Below are 25,928 nucleotides of genomic sequence, written 5' to 3' on the forward strand. Positions count from 1 at the left end.
ATAGGGCTGGGACTTTAACTGATTAATTGCGATTAATTAATTACAGAAAATTAATGTGATAAAAAAAATTAACACATTTTAATCGCACTTAGTTTTTGTACCTTATGGGCCCCAGGTCTGAATGAAACAAATGCTGACGTGATGCATTTTAATTTGTCCATGTTTATTGTGTACAGTATTGATTGAATTTGAACCTTCAGTTTCAGGCATACCGATTTCGGGCATACCGATAGCGATGCACCAACCAAGAAGAGACAACAAACGCAAAGGGAGAAGTAGCCGATCAGAGCGCTTTGCTTGGCCCAGTGGATGCGAAATTTAGATTTTAAAAACTCACTTGTTGATTCACTCATACAACAAAATGTGTTTTACAAAATGCTTCTCGGGTCAAATATTAATATGCGATTAAAATGCGATGAATTAATTACAAAGCCTGTAATTAATTCGATTCATTTTTTTAATCGCATCCCAGCCCCAATATAGAGTGCAATATGAGCATCGCTCACTTCACAAGGGTGTGATTTTTAATCATAAGACAACCATTTCTCTTGTGAGGACCAGGAAAGATGGTCCTCACTCCTCGCAATGTACTAACTATACTTGTGGGAACATTTAGTTCCTCACAAGTACAGTTATACAAACAAACACACATGTGCTCAAGCACACTACAGTTACACGTCCCTTCAGGAATAATGGCTCCTTTTGACGGAAACCAAAACACGAGTGAATCCATAGGGGAACGTTTGGCCTGTATGCTGGCGTCAGCAGCTCTGCTTCCTGTTCCTCCTATCGTCGTTGTCAGGTGGAAACCTTGTATCTCCAAGTTTCAAATTTTTTACGTTCTTTCGCAAGGTAAAGCCCTGCTTCGTCATACAAGGCCGTCGCACAAAAGTAGTGAAAACAGCAGATCTACAAGCACACAACGCCTCGCACTGTGTGCTTGTAGATCGGCTGGTTTCACTAGTTTAAATCATTTTTAAAATGATAAATGCAAAACAAACGGTTTTGGACATACAAGGTTTTCACCCGACAACGACGCTATAATACTTCATAGAGGAAGTGGAGGCCGCCTACAGCCTTCCCCGCGCTAAGCACCGTAGCCACCGTGTGCCAAAAGTGGATGAGAGAGCCTCTCGCTTCACAGTAACCGGATGCTTTTGATTGTTGCTGGCACAGCACCAGTGTTTTTTCTCTTCTTTTTACTGAAGTAAAAGTAGCAACACCTCAATGTGGAAATACTCTGTTACAAGTAATAGTCCTGCGTTCAAAACTGACTTGACGTTAAAAGTACAAAAGTAATACAGGCGTCACAACAGGTTCACAGGTTTTCCTTTTTTTCAGATCTAAAAATAGCAGATCTACAAGCGTCACAACTTAAGGCCGAAGTGGTTCATGCAAGTTTTGTAATAATAATCACAAATGCAAAAAATAACAAGTGACTTCAAGTTTTCAAATAATTGCATGGAGTAAAAAGTAGCCTATATATCGTCGTTGTCGAGTGAAAACCTTGTATGTCCAAAACCGTTCGTTTTGCATTTATCCTTTTAAAAATGATTCAAACTAGTGAAAACAGCCGATCTACACCGCGAGGCGTTAGATCTGCTGTTTTCACTACATTTGGGCGACGGCCTTGTATGATGAAGCAGGGCTTTACTTTGAGGTTTCCACACGACAACGACGATATGCTATTTACATTGCTTATTTTATGTCACTCTGGACGAAGAGCGTCAGCTACATGCCTGAATTGCAAATCGTACTTGAGTATATGTACGCTACTTGGTTACTTTCCCACCACCACCACCACAGTGTTTTACAAGGCGGATGCTTTTGATTGTAGCTGGCACCGCACCAAGCTGTTGACTTATGAGCAGGCGAGCTTTAGAGGAGGTGGAAGGTACAGTAGGAGGCTTGCTGCCTCGGTGCTGCGCTGGCAGATTAATTGGGATCGTTTGTGCCGAGCTTCCAGGATCTTTGGGGGATGGATGGGACCATAGCAGCCATCTGTTTGATTGCAGCTTGGTGGAACCTACAGTACTCCAGTCTGGCTACTATCTGCCTCGTAACAAATGCTTCCGAAGGCCGGAGGAGGGCGTTGCAGGAGTCATTGCAGTCGGGTGAAGACCTCAATTCAAAACTGTAATTATTGAGTCACAAGTTCACGGTCACACCGCACTTTTATTGGTTCTTCAACGTTTTCAGGCCAACTACCCCTTAGCTGAGAGGGAGATGAAGCAGGGACCCCCTACTACATATTATATAACATTGAGTCGCAGATTTTCATCGATTTCATAGATAGATTCTTAGACTTGTTTGACAGCACTGTCATCAGTCTAAGTTCCTATTTGTCAAAATAGCGCGATAAAATAACTTACCATACCTTTAATACTTTTCATTAGTTCAATATCCATAAAACCCACTGACAGATTTAACTTCCACTTTCAACAATTTTCAAAAATACCGGTAGAAGATCACAACTTTTGAGCTTTAAATCTGCTTATTTATTTATTTTTTCACTATTTTTGTGTGACACACTTGTACGACAAAGTATAGCAAAAGAAAATAAACATTCGGTTGCTGAGCTTATTAAAGCAGTAGCAGCAGAGTAGGTTCCATGGTATTCGTTTTTTGGGCTTTTATGACTTTATTGATAGGACAGTAGACTGACAGGAAATGGGGGAGGGATGGGGAGTGACACACGGCAAAGGTCGTCCGGATCGGGAATCAAACTGGCGACGCCGCCAGGCATCCATGCCTATGTGTGGCAATGCCTAAGTGGTATGCTCCTGGACCAGTATAGGCCAGCGGGGACCCCAGGTTCCATGGTATTTCAAGCAGCAGTGGTATTTCAAAAAGTGATAAACGAATGTGCTGTACCATTAGGATTGTCAGGATTAACCTACTGTTGTCCATCTGGTGACGTGGTTCTCAAAATGGGGTCGAGGGACTCTCTAAAAGAGGGGGGGGGGGGGGGGGGGGGGGATTATATACTGCACAATATACAATACTGCAATGTAGAAATACTGTATACAAATCTTCAAGCTCACAATGTGTCGCAACGCATTGTGACACATTGTAAGTTTGTAGATCGGCTATTTTCAAATGGCCGAAATGTGTATGAGGCTGAAGTTGTTAGTGTATGTTTTGGAATAATAATCAAAATCTACTAAGTAACTATAACTACTATAACTAAAGTTTTCAAATAATTGTTCTGTACTATATATAAGCAAATTGGAAATACTCCAGTAAAGCAAAAATACCTCAAAATTGTACTTAAGTAATGTAATGGACTAAGTTACTTTACACCACTGCTTACAAGTCTGTAACTCTGACAGTATACAAATGGAACCAAATGGACCTGTTAGTTTAGAGTCCCCCCCCCCCCCCCCCAATTCTAGTTTTCCTTTTTTGCTGTTTAATTTTAGTTAACCACTTAACTAAGACCACAAACGAATTAGACAATCAGAGCCCAGAATGTATATCACGTGGCTTACGTGTTTTGCTACGAGGTAATAAACAACAGACACTGCCGTGGTAGATCCAGCATCTTTAATGGAGAAGAACAAACAAGACAGAATCCAGGGACAGTAAGACAAAAACAAAACAGGTTCCTTCATTATCAGCTACACAGATCACACAGCACTGACTGTGTTGGGTTTTCACTTTGAAGTTTGTGCACACACAGACCCAGTGGTCCCCAACCTTCTCTGGATGGGAATCGCTGATATCGCTGCAAACATCCTCAAGACATTTGAGGAGTTACAAAGACAAGAGTATTACGAACATTTAATCATGCCGCTTTGCTGCTGAAATGAGGCAGACACTTTGTTTTCTAGCCATCGTAAATCGAATCCGCTTGACTGTCCAACATTTTCAACAGTCAATACGGTGTACATTATTACGCACACGCGTGCACGCACAAACACAACGTGCGCACACACACAATCAATATCCCCTTCTACGCCAGGTCAGATGAAAGACATATTGGAAAAAATAAACAGCTTAAGGAGTCGATAGCAACGTGTCAGATTTACTGGCTAAACTGATGTCTGTTGTTAGTCAGAACACTGCTAACCTGTCGTACTTGAGAAGATGAAAGTCTGTAAAGACTTGTTTGCTGTAGTCTCAGAGAAACTATATTGCTCTAGTCACAGTGTGTGTGGGTGTGTGTTTAGAGTAGCTACTTGCATTTTAACAGCACCTTTGATACCTGCGTATTTGTAATATTATTGTCTATATTATTTGGCTCATAACGTATAATCAATCAATGTTGGGGAAGATGCTTTCAAGATAAGTAGTATTATATTACTTCTGATTAAACAGAATAAGGTCTTTTGCATTACTTTTGAATACTCTCAAATGAAGCGCAAAAGAACGAGGCCTCATATGAAATGGAAGGAGGAGGCTAAAGGGAATAGAATAGAATGAATCGTTGTTGTCGGGTGAACCTTGTATGTTCAAAACTGTTTGTTTTTCATTTAAAAAATGGTTTAAACTAGTGAACACAGCCGATCTACAAGCACACAAGTGCGAGGCGTTGTGTGCTTGTAGATCTGCTGTTTTCACTACTTTTGTGCGACGGCCTTGTACGATGAAGCAGGGCTTTACTTTGCGAAAGAACATACAAATTTGAAACTTGGAGATACAAGGTTTCTACCCGACAGTGACGGAATACTATTGATATTAAAAGGCTATTTCTTGTTTTATATTCTGGAATTATTTTTTATGTGATGAATGCTGATAATAAAACAATAAGTAAAAAAAAAAAAAAAAAAAGCGATTTCAGGCCTCAATTTCAGTTTCATGATGAAAGACAAACAACCCAGAACCAACAGCGCAGTGCAAGGTAGTATAGGACTGAAAACTAATAAAGGTCTAAGTAGTGAATTGTGGATAAACTGCATTGGTTATTAGCTCATACCTCGCGATCCCCGTAGAGCCCGTAGATTTCCCGCTGTACCGCGCTGCCATGCCCGTAGAGCCCGTAAAGTTTAATTAGCTTTAATCATTATGAAAGGATTAAAAGTATTAGCGCAGATTTTCGCTGATTCTGGCTCTTTAGGCCCGCCCCCCTAACTGTATCCGGTCATTTCCGGTCTGGACCGGATCCAGCTTTCCGTATCCAGTCTGAGCCTGGGCCATAGTCCCGCCTCCATTGGTTTACTGTGTAACAGAAGTGGAAGCTACTGGGCGATGGAACGTTCGTTTTTCAATCGGATTTTTGCGTTTGGAAACTTTGATCCAGTCTCTACACGCCTGGATTATGATCCCCGCACATATCGTGCGTTTTGTGCGCGAACGTGTCCACGTGTTACCATAGCGCACAGTTGGCTTTTTTCAATGCTTTTTCATGTAAACACTGGCTGATAAGCAGAGATACAGCGTGGCAACGGATATGTCTTTTTCAATGGGGTTTTTTGTATTCGAAAGCTTGTCACCGAGTCTACACGTCTACTAGATGAGTCGCGCACAGATTGTGCACGATGCGTGCGCGTGCCCACGCTAAAAGGTAAGGACAATTTGGCAGCTGCTTACTACAGCTATGTTTAAAATGGCAGAGAAAAAGTTAGTATGCATATATATATTTTTTGAAGGTAAATTACAGAGATTCTGAAAGCAGTGGGTTGTATATTAACTGTAACAATATTACCCATTTTGTAAATAGTATGTTAAAGTAATATTACACAATGTTATTAAGTTATGTGCTACTTATGTAATTTAATAATAGTTCCTGGACAAGGAAGTACAGCAATCTGACATCTACATTGGAGCTACATCACAGCAACAGCATACAGGTTGAGATTAGGGTTGCCAACTACCTACCTATTTCTAAGAAAAATAAGGGATGCCCAGAAAAAAGATCAAATCTAACTTTATATATGTAGAGTTTTTGTATATTATATTAACTACTCGAACCCCAGCATCCATAAGTGGAAAAGACAATCAGCGTCCGTCTCTTCCAGGTTTTGGTTGCTGCAAAATGCCCACCCAGCGCTTGGGGCCAGACGGGTCTGCAGAAGACACGGGATAATGTGAATTCACGCGACCGGAACGGTACACCAGGCTAGGAACGTTGGACAAAGAAATAAAAAAGTACGGAGATAACTCAGGTCCAGTTTACTAAGTCTAGAGGGTTTAAGATGTTAACGACCTGTATTATAAATAATATACTACTAGGTACTGTATATGAACTGTAAAGGGTTATTCCCACTGGGCAAGATAAAGATAAAGATCAAAAATATCGTTCTCAATTGAAGTGGATGGTAGTGTCCACACTGGTAATGACCCTTAAGATGTGTGCCATTCATCGATTCCCAACAAATAAGGAACAAAAGTGTGTCCCTTTACCAGTCCAATGAGGGACACGTCTTTTAGATTCCAAATTAAAGGAGGACTCCTTATTTCAAAAGGGACGGGTTGGCAACCCTACATCGTGATTGGTATCATTTGGTCAGGTATACAGTATGAACACACATGTTTAAAACCCTGTGATTGTGATGCTCAGACAAAGCACATGCATGTTGAATTGCATCAGGAATTGCTACCGTTTTCCCTCACATGGAGCAAGGCCAGCTTGCAAACAAGGAAAGGGAGGGAGGGAGGGTCATCTGCACCGTACACAACACTGGCTCTTTACGACTTACCAAGAACAAAGTGAACCACGCTGTGCCTTGAAAACGTATTTCACATGTTCTGAACTTAGTCAGGCAGAACAACAAAAAGGATCAGATCCATAAGCTGGAACTGGACATGAGGTTTCCACCCGACAGTTGATTTATTACATTTTTTAGGTTCTCAGAACCTAAAGTGGGGCCCCATGCTCAGAAGGTTGGTACTAACCTGGAGTTCTGGGAACTCAAGGCAAGCCCCAAGGGAAGTCCAAGTCCTAACGTTTTTTTTGTTTTCGTTTTTTCTTGTTTTTGTTTTGAGTCGCAAACAAGTCCTGAGCTTGTTGGAAGGTCTCAAGTGACTTTAAGTCAAGTCAGGGGTCATTGGTGTTGAAGTCAAGTCAACGTATTTATTTTATTTGTATTTGATTGTATAAGATCGTCAATATAAATCATCACATTTGTGACTCAAGTCCACACCTCTGCTTTATATTATACTTTTAAGTTCATTTAGTTTTTCTTCTAAAATAGCAAAAATGTAACCCTAACAGAACTCCATGGGTTCTGAAAATGTTCAGGTCAAGGTTAGGTAAAGGGTTAGGTTACACTTCGTCCGGGGTTGAAAAGAGCCAGTGTGTGTTGTTGAGCAAAGCCAGAGATTTGGAATGGAGAGCAGCGCCTCAAAGTGCACCACTAGTGCAACACATCATTCAACACTACTGTTTCTGACAGCCATTTCAGACATTTGAAGACACGACTACGGAATGATTACTGCAGCAATAATAGAGCTAGCTGGTCAGCTTATCCTACCTACTCTAATGTATTCAGTTCTTTTCAGTTCACACACAAAAAAAAAAAAAAACGGACACGACATTGGGTTCAAATGGTCCGTCTGATAAGCAGTCCTTTTCCACTGGTAAAGGGTCAATGCTCTTCCTTCTTTCTTGTTTTTAGTCTTTTGGTGCACGTACAGATTTTCACAACTTAACACTTGAGCCCCAGTGTCCATATTCTAAGGGGGGAACATTCGCCCAAAACTAGCTTGCAACGCACCGTGAGCTTGTTGATTTGGTGTAGACGGAAAACGTGACCCAGTTCCAAGTCAAGTCAGGAATTTCATGACTTAATATAAGTCTGACTCAACCTAAGTCCACGTCTCACGTCTGGTTGTAACTATGAAAAAGCGACTGAAATGCGCTTGGAACTGAACCCATAATAGAATTGGGAAAAAAATCTGACTGGATGGTGTCTGGTATCACTTAATCTGGGGACCTTTCTTTACAACTAAAATATAATATACGACTTACTCGATATTAGAAATGCATGTATTCACAACCTATAACACGAAATTAACCCACAGGCACAGGCAATTGTTAGTTTACACGGTATACTTTGATTTGTAGCATAATAATAATAATAAGGGTAATAATAATAATAATAACAAAATAAAGGTTTTAAAACAAAACGTGCAAAACATTCTTTAATGATTAATCTACTTTTCTACTGTACCTAAAGTCATACTGTGCAACGTTTTTAATAGTTTTTCCCAAAAAATGTGTTGCACTGTGAGCTTGTAGATCTGCTATTATTACCATTTTTGTGTGACACTCTTGCATGATGAACTAGGCTACTAGGCCAAGGGCATTCATTTACAAAGAAAAAAGAAAAGGATGCTGGAAGGACCATGTAACAACCAGAGGTGTTGCCAAAACTCCAAAAAGCAAAGTTACAAAGTATGACTTTAATAAATAAAATAAAATACCTATTTTATTATATATTTGAAAACACTTAATTCACCATTACGCTAAAGCAGCAGACAGGCTAATGTGCAAAGATGTCAGTTTAACAAATATTGACAAGTATTGCACCTCTCTACTGTAACAAATACCTTTCATAACTCCATTAAAGCAACAAAAACAAAACAAACTAAAAGAATGAGGGAATATATTACGTTAAGTTTTATTTTTTAGAGATTATTCTTTTATATCAAAAATAAGGTGGGCCATAAAAGTCCATTCTTTCCCGTTAAAATTTGTCCATGCCTCAGGTAATAAGGTGACAGGCCTTATGCAGGCTATCCAGCCTTCCAATCAATAGGAATCTAACATCGATGAAAAGGTTGGATTATAAAGTAGCCCAAAGCGTCTGTCTGTCACCTTTCCTGAAGCATGGGAAAAACTAAACTAAACAATGAGACTTTTATTTCTGAGTGCGGCGACCCTCCTCGTTTCTGATGTATTCTAATAGTTTTATTTGTGCCAACAAACGCACCAGAGGGGTCATAAGAAGGGTCCAAGTACAGGTCCCTGGGGGACCACGTGAAAACTATATCGCGCTTTAATTATAGTTCATATGTAAGTATTAAAGGGGCTGATTAGGTTTGTCAAATTAAGTGAGGCACCAGACACCATTCAACCTTCATCCCTGTCGGTATCAGACTCAACCATGGGGCTCGCAATAAAAAAAGAAAAGAAAAAAAATCCACGCTACGGCAGTGGTTCTCAAACCTTTTGCGGATCACTCTAGTCCAATGGTTCTCAAAGTGGATTCCAAGGACTCGGTGGGTTTGTTTATGGGGGTCTAAATTGACCCATACAAGTCTGTAACTCTAACAGTATACAAATGGAACCAAATGAACCCTGACGGGTCCATTTGGTTCCATTTGTACACTGTCAGAGTTGAGGGGAGACCTTGAAATGTGAAGGTTTGAGAAACACTGCTCTAGGCATTCGCCACCCACAGGTTGAGAACCACGCTGCTGCTGGAATAAAAATAGTTACACTTTCCTACTGGACCCCCCAACCCACAAAGTCTCCATCTTGATGTCATCACAGATGGACGGGGTGGGGGGTGTATATATATATACCGTTGTGACCTCCTCCAAAAACGCAGTTTTAAGACATTTCCAGTGTCTGGGGGGCGGGGCGGGGGTGTTCTTATATTGCACACGGGTTGCTGTTGGTGAGGTCTTCGTACACCGCCGGCTCTTCGATCCCTCGAGCAAACAGCTGGATCAACTGGCAGTGCACTCTGGGGAGGGGGGAGAGAGAATAAGGAAAAGTCAAATTTCATATCCATTTGGGGGTCCTTGGTATGACAAACTTCGACCTATATGCGTGGCGTGGAGCTGGTGGTCAAGAAGGATGACGGTTTGACGCCCCCCGGACCAGTGGTGTAAAGTAACTAAGTACATCGACTCAAGTACGTACAATGTTGAGGTATTTGTACTTTACTTGAGTATTTCCAAATTCCAATACTTTTTGCGACCAAAGGTCGCTGTTTACTATGAGAAATGTCACAGCTTGTCCCCGTCCGTCCGTGTAGATGTGTACACATTTTTACGGTCTATGGCTTCACTGTGATGTCACACTAACAGAATTCCTTTTATGCTCATATATGGAGTTCCATGATGTCATCAATGTTAATGATGCCCTGTTAGAGATATTCCTGTGATGCCAGGGGGAACAAATCTCTTTTATGCCCATATATGGAGATATAGAGATCCCTGCGATGCCAGGGGAACAAATCCCTTTTAAGTCCATATTTGGAGATCCTTGATGTCCACGTCCCTGATGTCCACATCACTGTGGCGCGACCTCGTCGCCCTGAGGCGCCTTACTAGTACTTTTACTCCACAACATCTCAGATTCAAATATTGTACTTTTACTCCACTACATTTATTTGAAAACTTTAGTTGCTAGTTACTTTGCAGCTATAAATATTATAAAACATACATGAACCACTTTAGCCCAATTCTATACCTTGGCTATTTGAAAATAGCAGATCTACAAGCTCACAACGCCTTGTGATGCGACGCGCTGTGAGCTTGTAGATCTGCTATTTTTGGTACTTTAAGTCCATTTTTATGCCAACACTTTCGTACTTTTACTCAAGTAAATTTTGAATTCCAGACTTTTACTTTTACCCCCTCACACCAGAATACCTATGAGAGTGGAATCCGCGTTCCGCCAATGCATTTCAATAAGAAGGGAGCGTTTTTTGCAGAAATCCTCTGCTGGCATGAAACCGCTTCACTCTCATTGAAATGCATTGGCAGAAAGCGGATTCCACTCTCATAGGTATTTTGGTGTGAGGGCACCCTAACAGAGTATTTCTTGATACTTTTACTTAAAATATGTGAATACTTTTTCCACCACTGCCCCAGACCGCCACAGAAATGTGGAGCACAGCGTGCCCTGCCCGCCAGTCGTCAGGTGACCATCAATGTGTTTTTTTTTTTTTTTTACTACTCTCCATCCTGATTAATTATGCCTCCTGGTTCTTTCTCCCTCGACTTCATGAATTCATTTACAAGATTGAGCCACAGGCCATATCAACCCCAAGACAGAATAAAACACTGGCTAATTAGCTGATCGCTAACCTCGCGTGAAAGCGAAGGAAAGCTTCCTTTCCTAAGGTTGTTATGTATCAAAATAACATTTTCTACAAGTTCTATCGAGTTATTTTTCAAGGTGTAATTTTATTTGAATAAATACGGAGATCAGACAGTGTGAAATGAGTTATGAGTCCCTTGCACTACAGCCCGGTTTCCACACTTTTTCTAGCCAAGGACCACTAAATGGAAAATTCGATATTTTTTATAAAGTTTTAAAGAAATAGCAGAAGTAAAAGCTCAGTGTGGCACGATGTGACATGCTGTGAGCTCTATTTTTGAATAGCAAAGGTATAAATGGTTTAAGTGATTAAATGGTTCAAGCTTATGGATCTGAACTAAACAAACACACTACAAACCCTATCCCCATGCAGTACCGTATGCACAGAGGAGGAGTACAGACTATCGTTGCTCGTCTCTGGCAGCCTGTTTGTAAACAAACTATTCATTTCAGCCAGTAAATAGGCCATGTAGTCGCTTTATCTTGATTAATTTCACATCTACAGCTGCTAGTTTGTTTTATCAAATGTTGCTACTTCCAAACGTTTCTTCAGCCATGCTGGCTTATTCAGGGACTTTTTTGTCCAAATATATATATTTTGCCACGGACATACAAAATGAGTGGTCAATAATATTACCAGAAACATTAAGAGATAGCCGTAATAGGTCTGTAACTCTGAGAGTGTTCAAATGGAATTTGGTTCCATTTGAACACTCTCAAAGTTTAGGGGGTCCGTGCAAATAAAACGTTTGAGAACCACTAGAACTACAGTAGTTGGACTCCTAATGTGCTATAGTAAATCAGTTGTCAGACACCAGCAGGCTTGACATTCAGTAACGGGGTCTTATGATCAAAATAAGAACATTTTAACACAGACACATTTTGCTACGTCCAAACATTTCTTCAGTAATTCTTGTGCAGGGGCAGATTAACCCTTTGTGGCACCAGTTGGTATATGGCTTCTCCCTTTTCATCAGGCAGAAACCTTGCATCTCCATATTAAAACTCATTGTTTTGTCAATTTAATGCTGTACTTTGTCATACAAGACTGATGCATTTCTACATTGCAGTATTGATACTTGATACTTTTTTTCACCACTGCTCCTACAGGAGGGAGGACACATACCCGACATCTATGGCTGTGTGGGGCAGGATCTCGCCGTCGCAGTTCCAGCTGCTGTAGGCGGGGGCGCAGCCGCACGCCGGGTGGTCCCGGCAGATGTGGCTGAACAGGCGCTTGCCGTTCTCCTGGTGCAGGTCCAGCGCCAGGTCAGAGTCGCTCTGGCAGTGGCGCGGCACGAAGCGGAACCGACGCACGCGGTGCACGTCCACGAAGGACAGGTCAAACTGAGGGTTGGTTGGAATGTTTGGAGAGAGAGAGAGAGAGAGAGAGAGAGAGAGAGAGAGAGAGAGAGAGAGAGAGAGGGAGAGAGAAGGAGAGAGGGAGAGAGAGAGAGAGAGAGGAGTGGAGAAATTGAGTAAAACTGTACTGTTGTAAGACGGTGTCACAAAAACAAATCTAGAAGTTAATAACACTTTACCTCGATCAACCAAGAATACATCCTGTTTCCTGTTGGAAACTGCAGCAGACTTTTTTTTTTATATTTACCACTTGAACCAAGCATCCCTATTCTGAGGAGAACTTTAGCAAACAAATAGCAGGATGTACAAGCTCACAACGACGGCTATCTTTGCTAAAGAGGTTCGGTGTAGAGGGGAAAAAGAGCAGACCAAGTACAGAGCCAAGGGTCAAGTATTGTGGGTTTAAGTGGTTAAATGTCTGAAAATCACATGAATCCAACATACAGTGAAATCTACACACGTCTATGAAAACATTTAAAGGAGTAGTTTACCCCCAAAATGATTTTATTTCTACTGATAATTATTGTCTTAGGAATGCGACAAAAAACTAAAAATATGATTGAACTCTAGTCTCCATGGGAAGAGTAACAATAGGAAGTCATTTTGGGGGTGAACTACTCCTTTAACATGCAACACAATTTATACAACATGCAGTGAGGGGGTCCGTTTTCATCTCTCTCTCTCTCTCAGCTAAGGGGTCCTTGGTCTGGAAAACGTTGAAGACCCCTGGTTTACAAGGTTAATGTATGCACGTAAAGAAAACAATAAATAGGCTGACTTCCGGTTGGCTAGCAAGGATGTGGGTCGTGTTTGCAGCCGCGCCGTCAGAATGTGACTTTAAAACGTCTTTATTTGCACTATTTAACCCATTTAGGCCAATAATTATTGAATGCTTTAACCAGTGAAAAATAGCAGACATACAAGCTCACAGCGCGGCTGCGAGCTTGTGCTATTTTTGAAAAAGTCGTGAAAATGTGTGCAAATCTTTGAATATATGTATTTTCAAAGCAAACGTTTGTAACTCAAATTTTGCTTCTGGGTGGTCCCTGGAACTAAATATTTTGAGATGGGGGTCCGTGGCCAAATAAATATAATTTTGGGGGTCCTTCACATGAAAAGGTTTGAGAACCACTGACATAGTAGTCTCTCAAGAACAGACTAACTGAGCTCTAGTTAAGTGAAAAGGACCTTTTCTTTGACGATGGCCCGCCAGATTGCTGACATAGAAACATAGGTTTTTTCAAAAAATCTTAGAAGGATTCAAAAGACACTTATAGAATCGGGTCAAAATTCTAATTTTCACAATTTTTCAAAAATAGCAGATCTACAAGCTCGCAGCGCTGTGAGCTTGTAGATCTGCTATTTTTCAATAGTTAAAGCATAAAATAATGATACACAATAATGTGTACCCGTTCTGAATGGGTTAACATCTGTCCTGGAGAAGAAAACAACACATAACCAGGCCTGTGTACCTGGTCCTCTTTGCTGGTGTGCCGGATGAGGTGCTTGAGGAAGTGGAAGCGGGAACACTTGCGGACCAGGATGAGGTCGGTGGTGCCGTCGGCCAGGTGCGCAGCCGGGGACAGTCCCTTGGGGCTGCGGGGACACGCGCAGCTCATGCTGGCCGCGTTGATGGCCAGGAACTTTCCTCGGATCGTCTTCCACCCGCCATCATCACTCTCTGGAAAGAAGTGATATTTGTTGGTTAAAACAAAAATCTATGTTCATTTAAGAGTGTACAAATGGAACCATAAGGGCCCAAGTGGTGTCTAACTAGCCTCGGAAACCCAGGCTTTTATTTTGGCGATAGGAAGAAAAATAAAAGCCTGGGGTAACTTGCTGCAATTTCTGGCATAGGAAGTGGGAGGCGGGCCATGGCACAGATCGTGAACCAATAGGATCCACCGGCTGTTTTCAGCCGGTGAATCCACCCCTCTAGACCAAAATCAGCCTGTGTTAGGGGAGGCTAGTGTCTAACTATCATTTAGCTGCGGACCCCCAGAAACTCCCTCAAGGACCCCTGGGGGTCCCCAGACGACACTTTGAGAACCACTGGTTTATGTGGTTAACGAGGCATATACTGTGTGTGTGTGCGTGTGTGTGTGTGTGTGTGTGTGTGTGTGTGTGTGCGTGCGTGCGTGTGTGTGTGTCTGTGTGACAGAGTCCAAGACACTCTTGTGTGTATCAGCATATATCCTTATGCAGGCATTTTTTATTTCTCCTTGAAAACCATAATTATTTAAATCGAAGGCAAAACCTTAAATATCAGTAAGTACTTGATTTTTACAGTAACCGCTGAATATACACAAAGAAGATTTAAAGCCAAAGCAATTTGACATGCATTGAAGGGCTTGCATTTTCAAACCAACTTTCTGCTAGACTGAATCTGAAAAGGAACTTACCGCTGTCGGAAACCTCTTCCGTCTTGTATTTCTCTGCTTTCTCCTCGGAATGTAGCCGCCCGTTATGCCGGCATATCAGGCAGCTGAAACGTGGAGATAGGGGGTGTACATAATGTACATTATTTCCAGAGTCTTCACACAGGGCAAACTAAATGCACAGGAAGATGGCATTTCAAATGCGAGGCGTGAGTAGCCTGATTTCAGACTCCGCTGACGCTTGAGTCTGACATTGTGCCCTGTCTGAAGGATTTACAGGGCACAATGAGGCGAGGGACTTTGACTTCCCCTAAACCAATCACTAGAGATCAGCGGATCCGCCTACTTGTGGCTTCCCACAACATTTCTAGCCAAGCCATTTGCAAACACAATGGCAGCAACAAACATCGCGTGTGTGTGTCTGTGTGCGAGCGTGATCGCGAAGCACGCACACGGCCGTGAGCGATCGCGCGTGGCGTGTGTGATTGATTCCACACATATCTGCGACCAGAAACATGTAATCAACATTAACAGCTTGGTGAAATCAGTGTGTGTGTGTCAGTGTGTCAGTGTGTGTGTGTGTGTGTGTGTGTGTGTGCCTGCCTGCCTGGTGTGTGAACTTGGCGGGTCTATGACCTGGAGCCAGGCAAAGGCGTGAGTGGACCGCTGTAAGTAACTCCCAAGACCCCTCCCATTTCACATGGCACCGTGACGTCAACGTTAAATATTAGCCCAGCAATCTCAGCACCTCAGGCTCGAATCACACTCATCGCACTTTTTATTTATGTGCCCGTCTGGTAAGTAGTTATAACGTCGGAGCCGCGTAGTCGGTTCTTACCAAACAGGCCGATAAATAAGAAGTCTGCGAAGTAATACCCGTGCTTCAGTGTTTTATGAATGATGAAGGCCTTTACCCTGCTCGACACCTGGCCCTGTCCCGCGGTGTCCCCAGGATATCGTTAGCTGGTAGGTAGGACACAGTCCCCTCGTAGTAGTGGTGGGTCAGGAACGTCTTCAAACCTAGAGGATGATCGATGCAAAGATTTTAATTTTGGCAGAGTATGATTGAATATTTTATTAAAATAGATTTTTTCTTTTCATAATCAATAATGAGTTTGATTGACTTGTTGCAGCCCTGAAGTGAACCTCCTTATCTGACCAGTGTTGCAGAGGTACAGTAGCCTTCGTCTGGGTCTCTGCTTTTTCATCCTCATTAGGGTCTTTGCTCCTGCATCATGTACACTATTTATCTAACAAACTAATTCTGGGCATACATGTAATATCTAAAGAAAGAAAAACGGTGTAACTGCTAGCTTGGAAGTAAGTAAGTAAAGAAAGAAAGAAAGAAAGAAAGAAAGAAAGAAAGAAAGAAAGAAAACAGGAACATCAAAACTTAGGAAAAAACATTTGCGCTGGTAAAGGTGGTACTACTTTGTAGTGGGGGCACAGCACATAGGCTTTAGAATTCTCCCTTTTCATTATTCACTTTCCCCACTGCCAGCATCCTCATTGGTGCATTCGCTACAGCACCACAATTTATCTAAGTAACAATGCCAGCAATGTAGCATGCTAAGGTGCAAAACTGGACAATTACTGATGACGAAATTAACGCATTTATCCAGGCCAGGTTTGCTGAGCACCAGCAACCCCCCTCCCCCTAGAGGCCAGGCTGGGGCGTTGCAGCTGCCATGCACCATCAGTGTTGTACGGCTGCAGGCCGGAGCAATTGGGGTTAAGTGCCTTGCTCAAGGGCAAGGCAAAGAACATTAGTTATTGTTGGAGGGGGCGAGGAACATTAGTCAGAGCATGTTACTTTCCCTGCCCCGGGTTTTCCCCAGTCGGCCCAGGGATTTGAACCAGTGACCCCCTTTGGTTATAAGCAGGCGGCAAGCATTCACAGCTGGAAATGAGGCTATATAAAAAGGTAAAGTACTGAAAACGCTGCAGTTCTCATTAATGGCCTGGAGGGTGTCGCTGTTTCCCCTCCTTCAGGTTGCAGAAGACTTTTCATGCCATTAACTCTTTTACTGCTTTGGACGTTCCTGTTCGCCCCGATTTTCAACCCAGCTTGTTGCCAATACGGCTCGTTCTTTTTACCTTATCTGATGACTGTAAGCTGATGAGGGGTCACGCAGCCGTGTACAGTAAAAACATCTCCCGTAACGCTGCTCTCAAAAGTCCACCGCACGTTAGCAATAATGGAGTCCCAAATCACTTCCTGGCTGTTTTCTGTGGATCTGATCTAGAAGATGCATTTCTATGCGCTGAATGTATGGCAAGCGGAGTGGCCCAATTCACATGAATTCTTTGCATAAGGCTGCCCTCTGCCGCCAGTTTGGCTAAAGTACACATATGAGCGTCCATTGTATAAAGAATTAGTTTGAAAATAATCAATAGATAATTTTCTATAACATCACAAAGGTAAGCTGCTTTTTGCTGGCACCAGCCCCAATAAATAAATAATAAATCTGGCAGTAGAACTGTTAATCTCAATGGGTATTTCACCAGACTTAACACTTGATTTTATTACCTTAGTAAACACTGTCATCAATCTTTATATTACATCAGAGTAAGTGATCTACTTCCGGGTCATGTATCGCTAACTTAAATACCAAACCACTTGGCCAAGATGTACTACATATGTACTAAATATAGCTTAAAAATTCAAACACCCATGTCACCTTTGCAAGATGTCGTTTCCAAACCTCTGTATACAGTTGTATTCGTTATTACCCTCATATTTTGCCTCTGTATAAAATAGTCCGCCGGTCAAATATGTCCGACCGGAAACGTGCGCTGCGGCACAATAGTTCCGCCACAATAGTTCCGCCACAATAGTTCCCCCCCAATTTTTTTTTTTTTTTAACGTTTTTTATTTTTTTTTATTTTTTTTTTATTTCTTTTACTTTACTTTTTTTTTTTTTTTTTAACTTTTTTTTTTAACTTTTTTTTTTAACTAGATGTGAGCGGCCCAAAGGGCCGCGACCCTCTAGTACTTTATACTTTCAGTTATAGTTTTTCTTTTAATTATCCCGTTCATTTTAAAATTTACGATAAAGTAGGGTATGTTTCTAGAGCTTCTACTGGTTCTACTCCGTGAAGGCCCGCCCCCACTGCCCTTCCAGCCAATAGCATTAGTTTCCGGTTCCATTTCAGGACCGGGAATTAAAAAAATGTAAGATTTGAACGTCTCCTTTTGTCCAGATTTTCTTTTAGAGTCATTGGTTGATGGTGACCATCTTACCTGAGATGTCGTATCTGGCCGGCCCCATCCATCTCTTCCTCTCGCTGTCCGTCAGCACGTCACCATAGAAACCGTAGCCCAGCAACGAGACGGAGTAGCGCAGGAAGGTGTTGTTGTGGTGAACCGAACACACGTCCATAGGCTGACTGTCTCCTAACAACAATAACAACAACACGTAGGTTTGAACACACGTCCATAGGCTGACTGTCTCCTAGCCCAGTGGGTCTCCAAATAAAAGAGGCTTCAACTGCCCGAGCTGCTCCAGTGTCTTTTCTCCTTCCAGCAAGTTTTATAATGCCTCATAAGCACATTATAATGCATTATAAATGCGTGTATAATGCGTTATAGACCCAACCTTAATATACAGCCATACCAACAAGATATCAGCCCTTTATTGTGTAGCCTACTGGGACATTGGAGTGTGCTCCAATGGATACAGTGGTTGCTGTGACTCACCCACTATGATGTGCAGAGCCGAAGTCACAGGATCATTGGCCCCGACAGTTGCATAGCAGATACAGTCCGTGGATCCTAGAAAGAGAAGAGACCACCATGTTAATAGCTTTAATAGTCAAAAAGGTAACCAGAACAGTGGGCAAAATGGCCAAAAAACTGCCAATTTAACGGCGACTTATAGAAGACTGAACATTAAAAATATATTTCTCCTCCCTCTTTTCCCATTAGCAAATGTCCCTTAATTAAGCTAAATGTTAATTAAGTTAAATAGAGACATGGGTTAATTATGTTAACTGCTTGAGGGCACGGCAAATAACATTTCTTAATGAGCTGATGATGTGCAGTATTTTATCATGTAAGCGAGGGGGAAGGGGATCAAATAATCATGGTAAAGAAATGTTTTTTTTTGTACTGGATTTCAGGTTGTTTTAATGCCTAGTGCAGGGGTCTTCAACGTTTTCAGGCCAAGGACCCTTTAGTTGAGAGAGAGATGAACAGCACAATCATCAGTGTATTTTGGATTCATGTCAATTTGTGTTTTCAGATATTTAACCACTTGAACTGTCAATACTTAATAAACTTGACCTTTCACTCTGTACTTAGTCTGCTCTTTTTCGCCTCTATACCAAAGCTCTTTGCCAAAAATAGCCGATCTACAAGCTCACAACGCCATAAAAAGGATGAAAAGGATATCACTCTGTCACCCTGTAGTAACTCTGGGGACCCCCTAGGGGTCCCGGACCCCCTGTTGAAGACCCCTGGCCTAGTGGTTGAGAATAAAGGCCCTCTTTCACAATGGTGTGTGTGTGTGTGTGTGTGTGTGTGTGTGTGTGTGTGTGTGTGTGTGTGTGTGTGTGTGTGTGTGTGTCTCTGACCTGCAGGTATGATCCCGATGCGGAGTGCGCAGGGCGTCAGCTTCTGGTCGGGACAGTTCTGGTCCACGCCGTTGTCCCGCTGCGTGCGTCCGACCAGTCCGTGCACGATCTCACTGAACATGCCGTCCCCGCCCACACACACCACTCTGAACGCCAACGGAAAGGTCAAGGGTTACACACAGGACTATTACAGAGCAGGGGTCTTAGGCCCAGGACCCCTTAGCTGAGAGAGAGATGAAGCAGGGACCCCCTCCCCACACTACATGTTGTATTTAAACTGTGTTGCAGATTAACATTATTAATGGATTCCATAGATGGCTTCATAGACGTGTTTGATAGCACTATCATCAGGGTTGTGTCAATTAACACATAGGGTGACCAGGATTATTCAACATTTAATCGGCAGGTGCCCATGGCAACCTGTCATTTTAGCTTCTTTTGAAGGGCTGGCAAAAAAGTAATCTGAGTATGTCCTGTTTATTTTCACAATAGTATTTTCTTTCAGTCAGGAGAGTTTTCTAACAATCACGGGCCTCAGTGCTTTTGTAACGGCTGGTAGAGAAGGCCGCGTTTTAAACATGAAGGTGATTTAAAAGTTAGATTAGGACAACATTTTACATTTGTGCAGCAGCGTCACGTGATCTTGCACAGCATTTCGGGAAATGGAGTGTTTTCCGTCACCGCGGTAGCTTTGTACAGTAGCTACAGATTAATATAGTTTACTGTACAACGTGTCGAACGCGTCAATGGGCACAGGGAGACATCAAAGAGATTGACGCTTTCTATTAATCTGTTGGATTCATGTTCAGGTATATTTTCAGACATTTAACCACTTAATCCGTCAATAGCAAACTTGACCTAAGGCTCACCCGTCATATTTCTTTAGCTCCGTGTCAGTCTTCAGGTGGTCTCTTGCATGGTTGGCGTACTCTGTTACTGTAGCAAACAAGACAGAATAAATACATTTAACTCATTGAGTGCCAGCCTATCACCACTAGAGGGCGCCCAGTGACCAGAGAATAATAGAGATATGCTGGTAATGCATGCCCAAGCCCTGGAGCCATGACTTGCCTGAACACTTTCCTTTGTGCATGTACAGGAAGAGGATGAAGTTAGCTTGAAGTTAGCTATTGGCTACCAAGCATTTTAGAAGCCTTATTTTCGTCAACTTAGCCATGATTAAACCTTGCACACCTCATGCATGGGAAAAAAACAGAGAAGAATGAGCTCTAAAAAATCCAATGCAATCCTGGATTGCATTGGAGTGGATTTGTGCAGTTTGTTCACAGCTTTCAAACAAAAAAATCCGATTGGAAATCCGTTCAGGCATTCTTGAAATAATCGCCATTATGTTTTACATGTAATGTAAACAAAAATGGCTGCCCTGTATGTTAGATGGGGTTGTATGGGGGTGGAACATGCAAAATCGCGATTGAAATCATGTTCACCAGATTTGATGGGGTCCAAAAAAAAAAAAAATTCAAAAAAAATTTTTTTTTTTTTTTTTTTTTTAAAGCCGAACTTGTTCGGGATCGGCACTCTACGATACGCTAATAAAGCCGAACTAGTTCGGGATTGGCACTCAAAGAGTTAAGAAACCCGAATTACGGCATTGTGTTTGTATGCCTCCGGCAACTAGTCATGAACGCCGTCGTCATTCATGACATAGCATCATGTGAAGTGAAGACTTTGAAGGTGAGTCAGTAGGATACAACAGCAGTGACAACAACACAGAACTAATGTGTGGGGAGGAAATAACTGGCTTATAACAGGGTTCCCACACATTTTTACCAATGAATTTCCAAAACCTTTCCAAAACTTTTTCAGAATATTTAAGCCAATTTCCAGGACTATATAACAATAATTCAGCGCAATAACGAGTCGCTTACTCTCATGTGCAATGACCAAAGACAGGCAGTGTAGCAAAAATAAAGCGTGCACGCTGCAAACAGACCGTGGCGTGCATGCGGATCGTGCACGATGGACACGCACGTGCCCACGTCAAAAGGTTAGAAAATCGTGGCAGGGAATCCTCAAAGTCGACTTATGGTGGCAGTAAATGAGAACAAAATCAATAACCAAAAACAATGCATAGCCATTTTTTCCAGGACCCTTGATCAATTCCAAAACTTTTCCAGTACTGGAAAAATATTTTTCGAATTTCAAAATATTTCCAGGAATTTCATGACCATGGGAACACTGTTATAAATAAAATTAGGGAGAAACAGGTTGTAAAAAAAAAGGTATGTTGTTGTTTTTTTTTATCAATGACGAATTATTTCTTGGACGACTCACCGATGACGTTTGTGGAGATGTTGGCTTGTGCGAAAAGTGGGGCAACTTTGTGCTCGTAGATGTGCTTGCCTTGCTGCTTGCCTCCATAGGGGTTGATGTACACCAGGAGATGCTTGGGTCGGTTGGCTGCCATGGAGAGAGAGAGAGAGAGAGAGAGAGAGAAAGAAAGAAATATGGACCGTTTTAATCACAGTGGGGAGAGGAATGCTTTCTCTGCCAGAAATAGTAAAAAGCCATTTCCAGTAGTCAGCATTTTGTGCAGCATGGGTCCTGGAAATGGGGGGGTTGAATGAGGGTAACCTCCTTCTTACTGTCACACAGTGCTGCTGGTAGGAGTACTCATGATGCTTTACTACTTCAAAGTAAAAAGTAGCAATGCCACAATACAGAAAGAATACTCTTGTTACAATTAAGTACATTTTACAATACAGGCACTTAAGAACAGTGGTTCTCAACCTGTGGGTCGGGACCCCCAGGGGGGTCCCCAAATTATTTTGGGAGGTCCCCAGATGATTAACTTAATGTGCAACATTGTTTTCTCACTCAACAGTAAACAAACCAACATAAGGTTTAAGTGTATAGAGGGTATCTACACATTTCTAAAGTGACAATTTGAGGACTTTTTAATACTTCTGAAATGACAAATTAAACATTGGCCAAATTGTGAAAATAGCCGATCTACATGCTTACAACGCCTCACAACGAGGCCCTGATATCACACAAAGCGGTACACAGTATCTCTACAGTCATGTCATCAACATGCATCTGTCCCATCTAGCGCCACCATCAGGCCGATTTATGCAAAACAATTTTTTTTGGACACTGCTCCTACAGATTTTGCCCTAAAATCACGCAAAGCGGTACACAGTATCTCTAAAGTCATGTCATCAACATGGATCTGTCCCATTTCCCATATTCCCTCCTGATTGGCTACCATTGCCTTCTAAAGTTTGTGTATGCGACCTGACGGTCGCATATCTCCCGATTTAGGGAGTCTTACTGGTTTTCCACCACAGTCTCCTTTGTATTTCTACAGTCGAGTTCCTCCCTATTCTTTTACACTTCTGCAGTCATATTTCAAAATCACTTATAAAAGCACATTTCTTTACAGACAGGCTTTTATGGGCTTTATTTTTGACCCATTTAATTCTTGCTGCATTGGCCTGTTTTATTCTCCTGTGACCCCGTTTTCAATTTCTAATGTCTGGTTGTTGTTTTTTTTTTTTTTTTTTTTAATCATTAATTTCATTGGGGTTGTATTTCATGAAGTGCTCTCTAACTTTCCAAAGTGCAGCAATGAGATCATTGACTTGGATGCTTTTGAGGGTGCATTAAATAGCACATCACACAAGGTACTGTAAAACGTTGTGGGTTGGAAACCTTATATGTCCAAAATCAATGTTTCGTTATTGTCTCCACCAGCCGAAGGCATGGGGGAGAGTATGTTTTCCCCTTCGTCCGTCCGTGTGTCCGTCCGTGCGTGCGTGCGTCCTCGCAGTTTGTGTGCAGCTAATCTCAGTCGCCGTTTGCCCGGTCACTGCCAAAGTGAGCACACACATTCCCTGGATGCCAATCTAGAACCTCTGCCCTACATTTTTCAAATGGGCCTGTTCTAGCGCCACCTAGTGGCCGATGTTTGCAAAACAGATTTCTGTGGACTACTCTTACAGATTTTGTCCAAAAATCCTACAAATCGGTAGGCAGTATCTCGACAGTCATGTGATCGAGACGGATCTGTCCGATTTTGCATATAACATCCTGATTGGCTAATATTGGCTTCCAAAGTTTGTAGGATTGAGCCGTTTTGAACAAAATGCCTCAAATCACAAACGCAAAGTGCAATTATCATGAAATCGCGCACACACGTTCCCACTAGGCCGAGGAAGGAATGCCACTTACATTTTTAAAAATCAGCCTCATGGTGGCGCTATAACAGGCCGATTTGTGGTTTTACCTATAACTCCACCGATCACTTTCAAACTTTGTAAGCACACTCCCTAGAGGACGCACGGCCTGGTGGAGACCTGTGCTCGGAAGAGCACTGCTTCTAGTTATTAGTGGTTTTGCTTTTTATCTCCTTTTTCTCCACACATGTAATCGTTATGCCAATTAAATTGATAGTTCATGATTTCGTAAATCGTTGCTGTCAGACAGAAACCTCTCATCTCCATATTATAACATTTGTGTTTTTTTCATAAATTAACACTCTACTTGATCACACTACTACAGCATTGAAAATAGCAGATCCACAAGCTAAAAAGAGTTTTTTCTTTTTTTTTAATCCTGAAAAGTAACAGTTGGACAGATGAGGTCTCCATCTGACAGAGACAAAAATAATGTTTATTTGGCTCTGGCAACAAACACAGTTGCTTCAAAATTAGAGCAACATATGAACAGTGCGAGTAGGTAAATAGCCTAACAATGTTTGCTCGCATGGTTGTGAGCATGGTTTTAAATCATACAAAATGTTACAATATAAAGTTTGAGTGCTGTTGTACTGTATGTAATGTATATCAGCAATCAATGGAACTCACAGCAATTAAATTAATGGACCGAGACCAACTGTCTAAGTATCGTATAATGATGTTTTTAACGCCAATAACTCAGTGTTAAGTCAGTGTCTGTGTTACCCAGTGAGGAACTGTCTAAATGAATGGCCCAGTTTTTCAGATAAAGAAATACATACTTCATCATTTCACACGAAATGTTTACAACAATATGTAACTATCGACATACAAATAATGTTGTCTGTCAAGTTATGTAACATAAGAGGATTAAATGGCTCTATGTTTTGACTTGGGCAATTGGCCACTGTATTACTGACCAGTGGTGTAAAGTAACTAAATACATTTACTCAAGTACTGTAAATAATTACAAATTTTAGATATTCTTACTTTACTTGAGTATTTCCATAAGTACTTTTTACTTCTACTTCTATTTCAACTTCTACGCGATGCGATCTGCTATTTTCAGAGGATGTTTATATCCATTTATTTGAAAATGGGATTTTTTTCATTTTGAGTACTTTCTAGTTTTGGTACTTTAAATACATTTTGATAGCAATACTTTTGTAGTTACTAGTTACTTACTCAAGTAAATCTAGAATTCCGGACTTTAACTTAATTCTACATTGCAGTATTTTCCACCACTGCTACAGGGGTGGGAACAGCATGGATCCTTTTCAATAAGGACACAGGGTAGGCAATTGTACCAGGGGTGGCCAGGGTCAGGAAGAGATGATTTAGAGAACATTGTGGGCCATTATTTTAAGAGGGTGACGGTGCAGTTTCTAACGCTAACAACTCAATGCTAACTCAAGCGTCATCAGTATCATTACCCAGTGACGCAAGCTGCTCTCTGATGGTGCTGACCCACAGCTGGCACAGCGCCCCCTCTGGGCAGTGGAAGGTGACCTCGCTGCATCGCCAGCGATGCTGCCTCATCCTCTCCACGTAGGACACTGCAGAGAGAAACACACACAACACTCTAACAGAATCCCTTTTATGCCCATAAATATCTAACAGGACTTTCGTACTTTTGCTACTACCCCACAACATCTCAGAGGCAAATATTGTACTTTTACACCACTATAATTATTTTGAACACTGTAGTTACTAGTTACTTTGTAGATTTAGGTTTCTTTTTAATATAAGAAAAAACATACAGTAACCACTACAACTACAATAAGTACATTTTGAATTCTGGACTTACTTGTAAAGGCATGGTCAAAACGCACTATTATTGTACCTATGAAGCGGGTTCTGCCAATGCATTTCAATGGGAATAGAGTGTGTTTTCTTTTTTTTTTCAGAAATCCACAAATGGCAGCAAACCGCTCCATTCCCATTGAAATGCATTGGCAGATTCCCCCCTCATGGGTAGAATAAAAGTGTGGTTTGACTGTGCCCTAACAGAGTATTTCTACATTTTACATAAGTAAGACATGCAAGTACTACTTCCACCTCTGTTTACCTGTGAAAGCGTACGGGTAGGCTTCTGTTGGTCTCTGCTGCGGCATCTTCTGCCACCTGCCCTCGTTCTTAGACGTGTTGTTTTCCACATCCTCCTCTCTGACCGCTACGATCTCTGACACAGGCACGCTGTGGCACACACCTAGAACACACACACATTTCAATCATTTTTTTATGTCCACATAAGAGATACAATACAAGGACACAAATATTACAAGGTGCTGTAAATAATGTACAGTCAGCAGGTCCTGGACAAATATCCAATTCCCACACACCATTCAAGGGTATACAGGCATTGACACTAAGGCTTGCCCACCTGCCCCCGGCAGGTAAATAAAACCTTCGGGC

General features: G+C 41.8%; 1 protein-coding gene across 1 annotated transcript; it reads right to left on the bottom strand.

Annotated features, from left to right (window-relative positions):
• Positions 1-3,557: 3,557 nt before the first annotated feature.
• On the bottom strand, positions 3,558-25,716 carry cerk (ceramide kinase). The gene is made up of 12 exons (XM_080737385.1): positions 25,582-25,716; positions 24,947-25,069; positions 21,610-21,735; positions 20,184-20,250; positions 19,315-19,460; positions 18,440-18,514; positions 17,984-18,136; positions 15,654-15,759; positions 14,764-14,846; positions 13,834-14,042; positions 12,126-12,346; positions 3,558-9,635 (listed from the first exon to the last, which is right to left on the bottom strand). The coding sequence occupies exons 1-12, from the start codon at positions 25,625-25,627 to the stop codon at positions 9,542-9,544; spliced, it is 1,449 nt and encodes a 482-aa protein (XP_080593511.1). The 5' UTR covers positions 25,628-25,716; the 3' UTR covers positions 3,558-9,541.
• Between the last annotated feature and the right edge of the window lie 212 nt (positions 25,717-25,928).

The sequence above is a fragment of the Nannobrachium achirus genome (genome assembly GCF_963921795.1).
Source record: "Nannobrachium achirus genome assembly, chromosome: 11".
Taxonomy (NCBI): Eukaryota; Metazoa; Chordata; class Actinopteri; order Myctophiformes; family Myctophidae; genus Nannobrachium; species Nannobrachium achirus.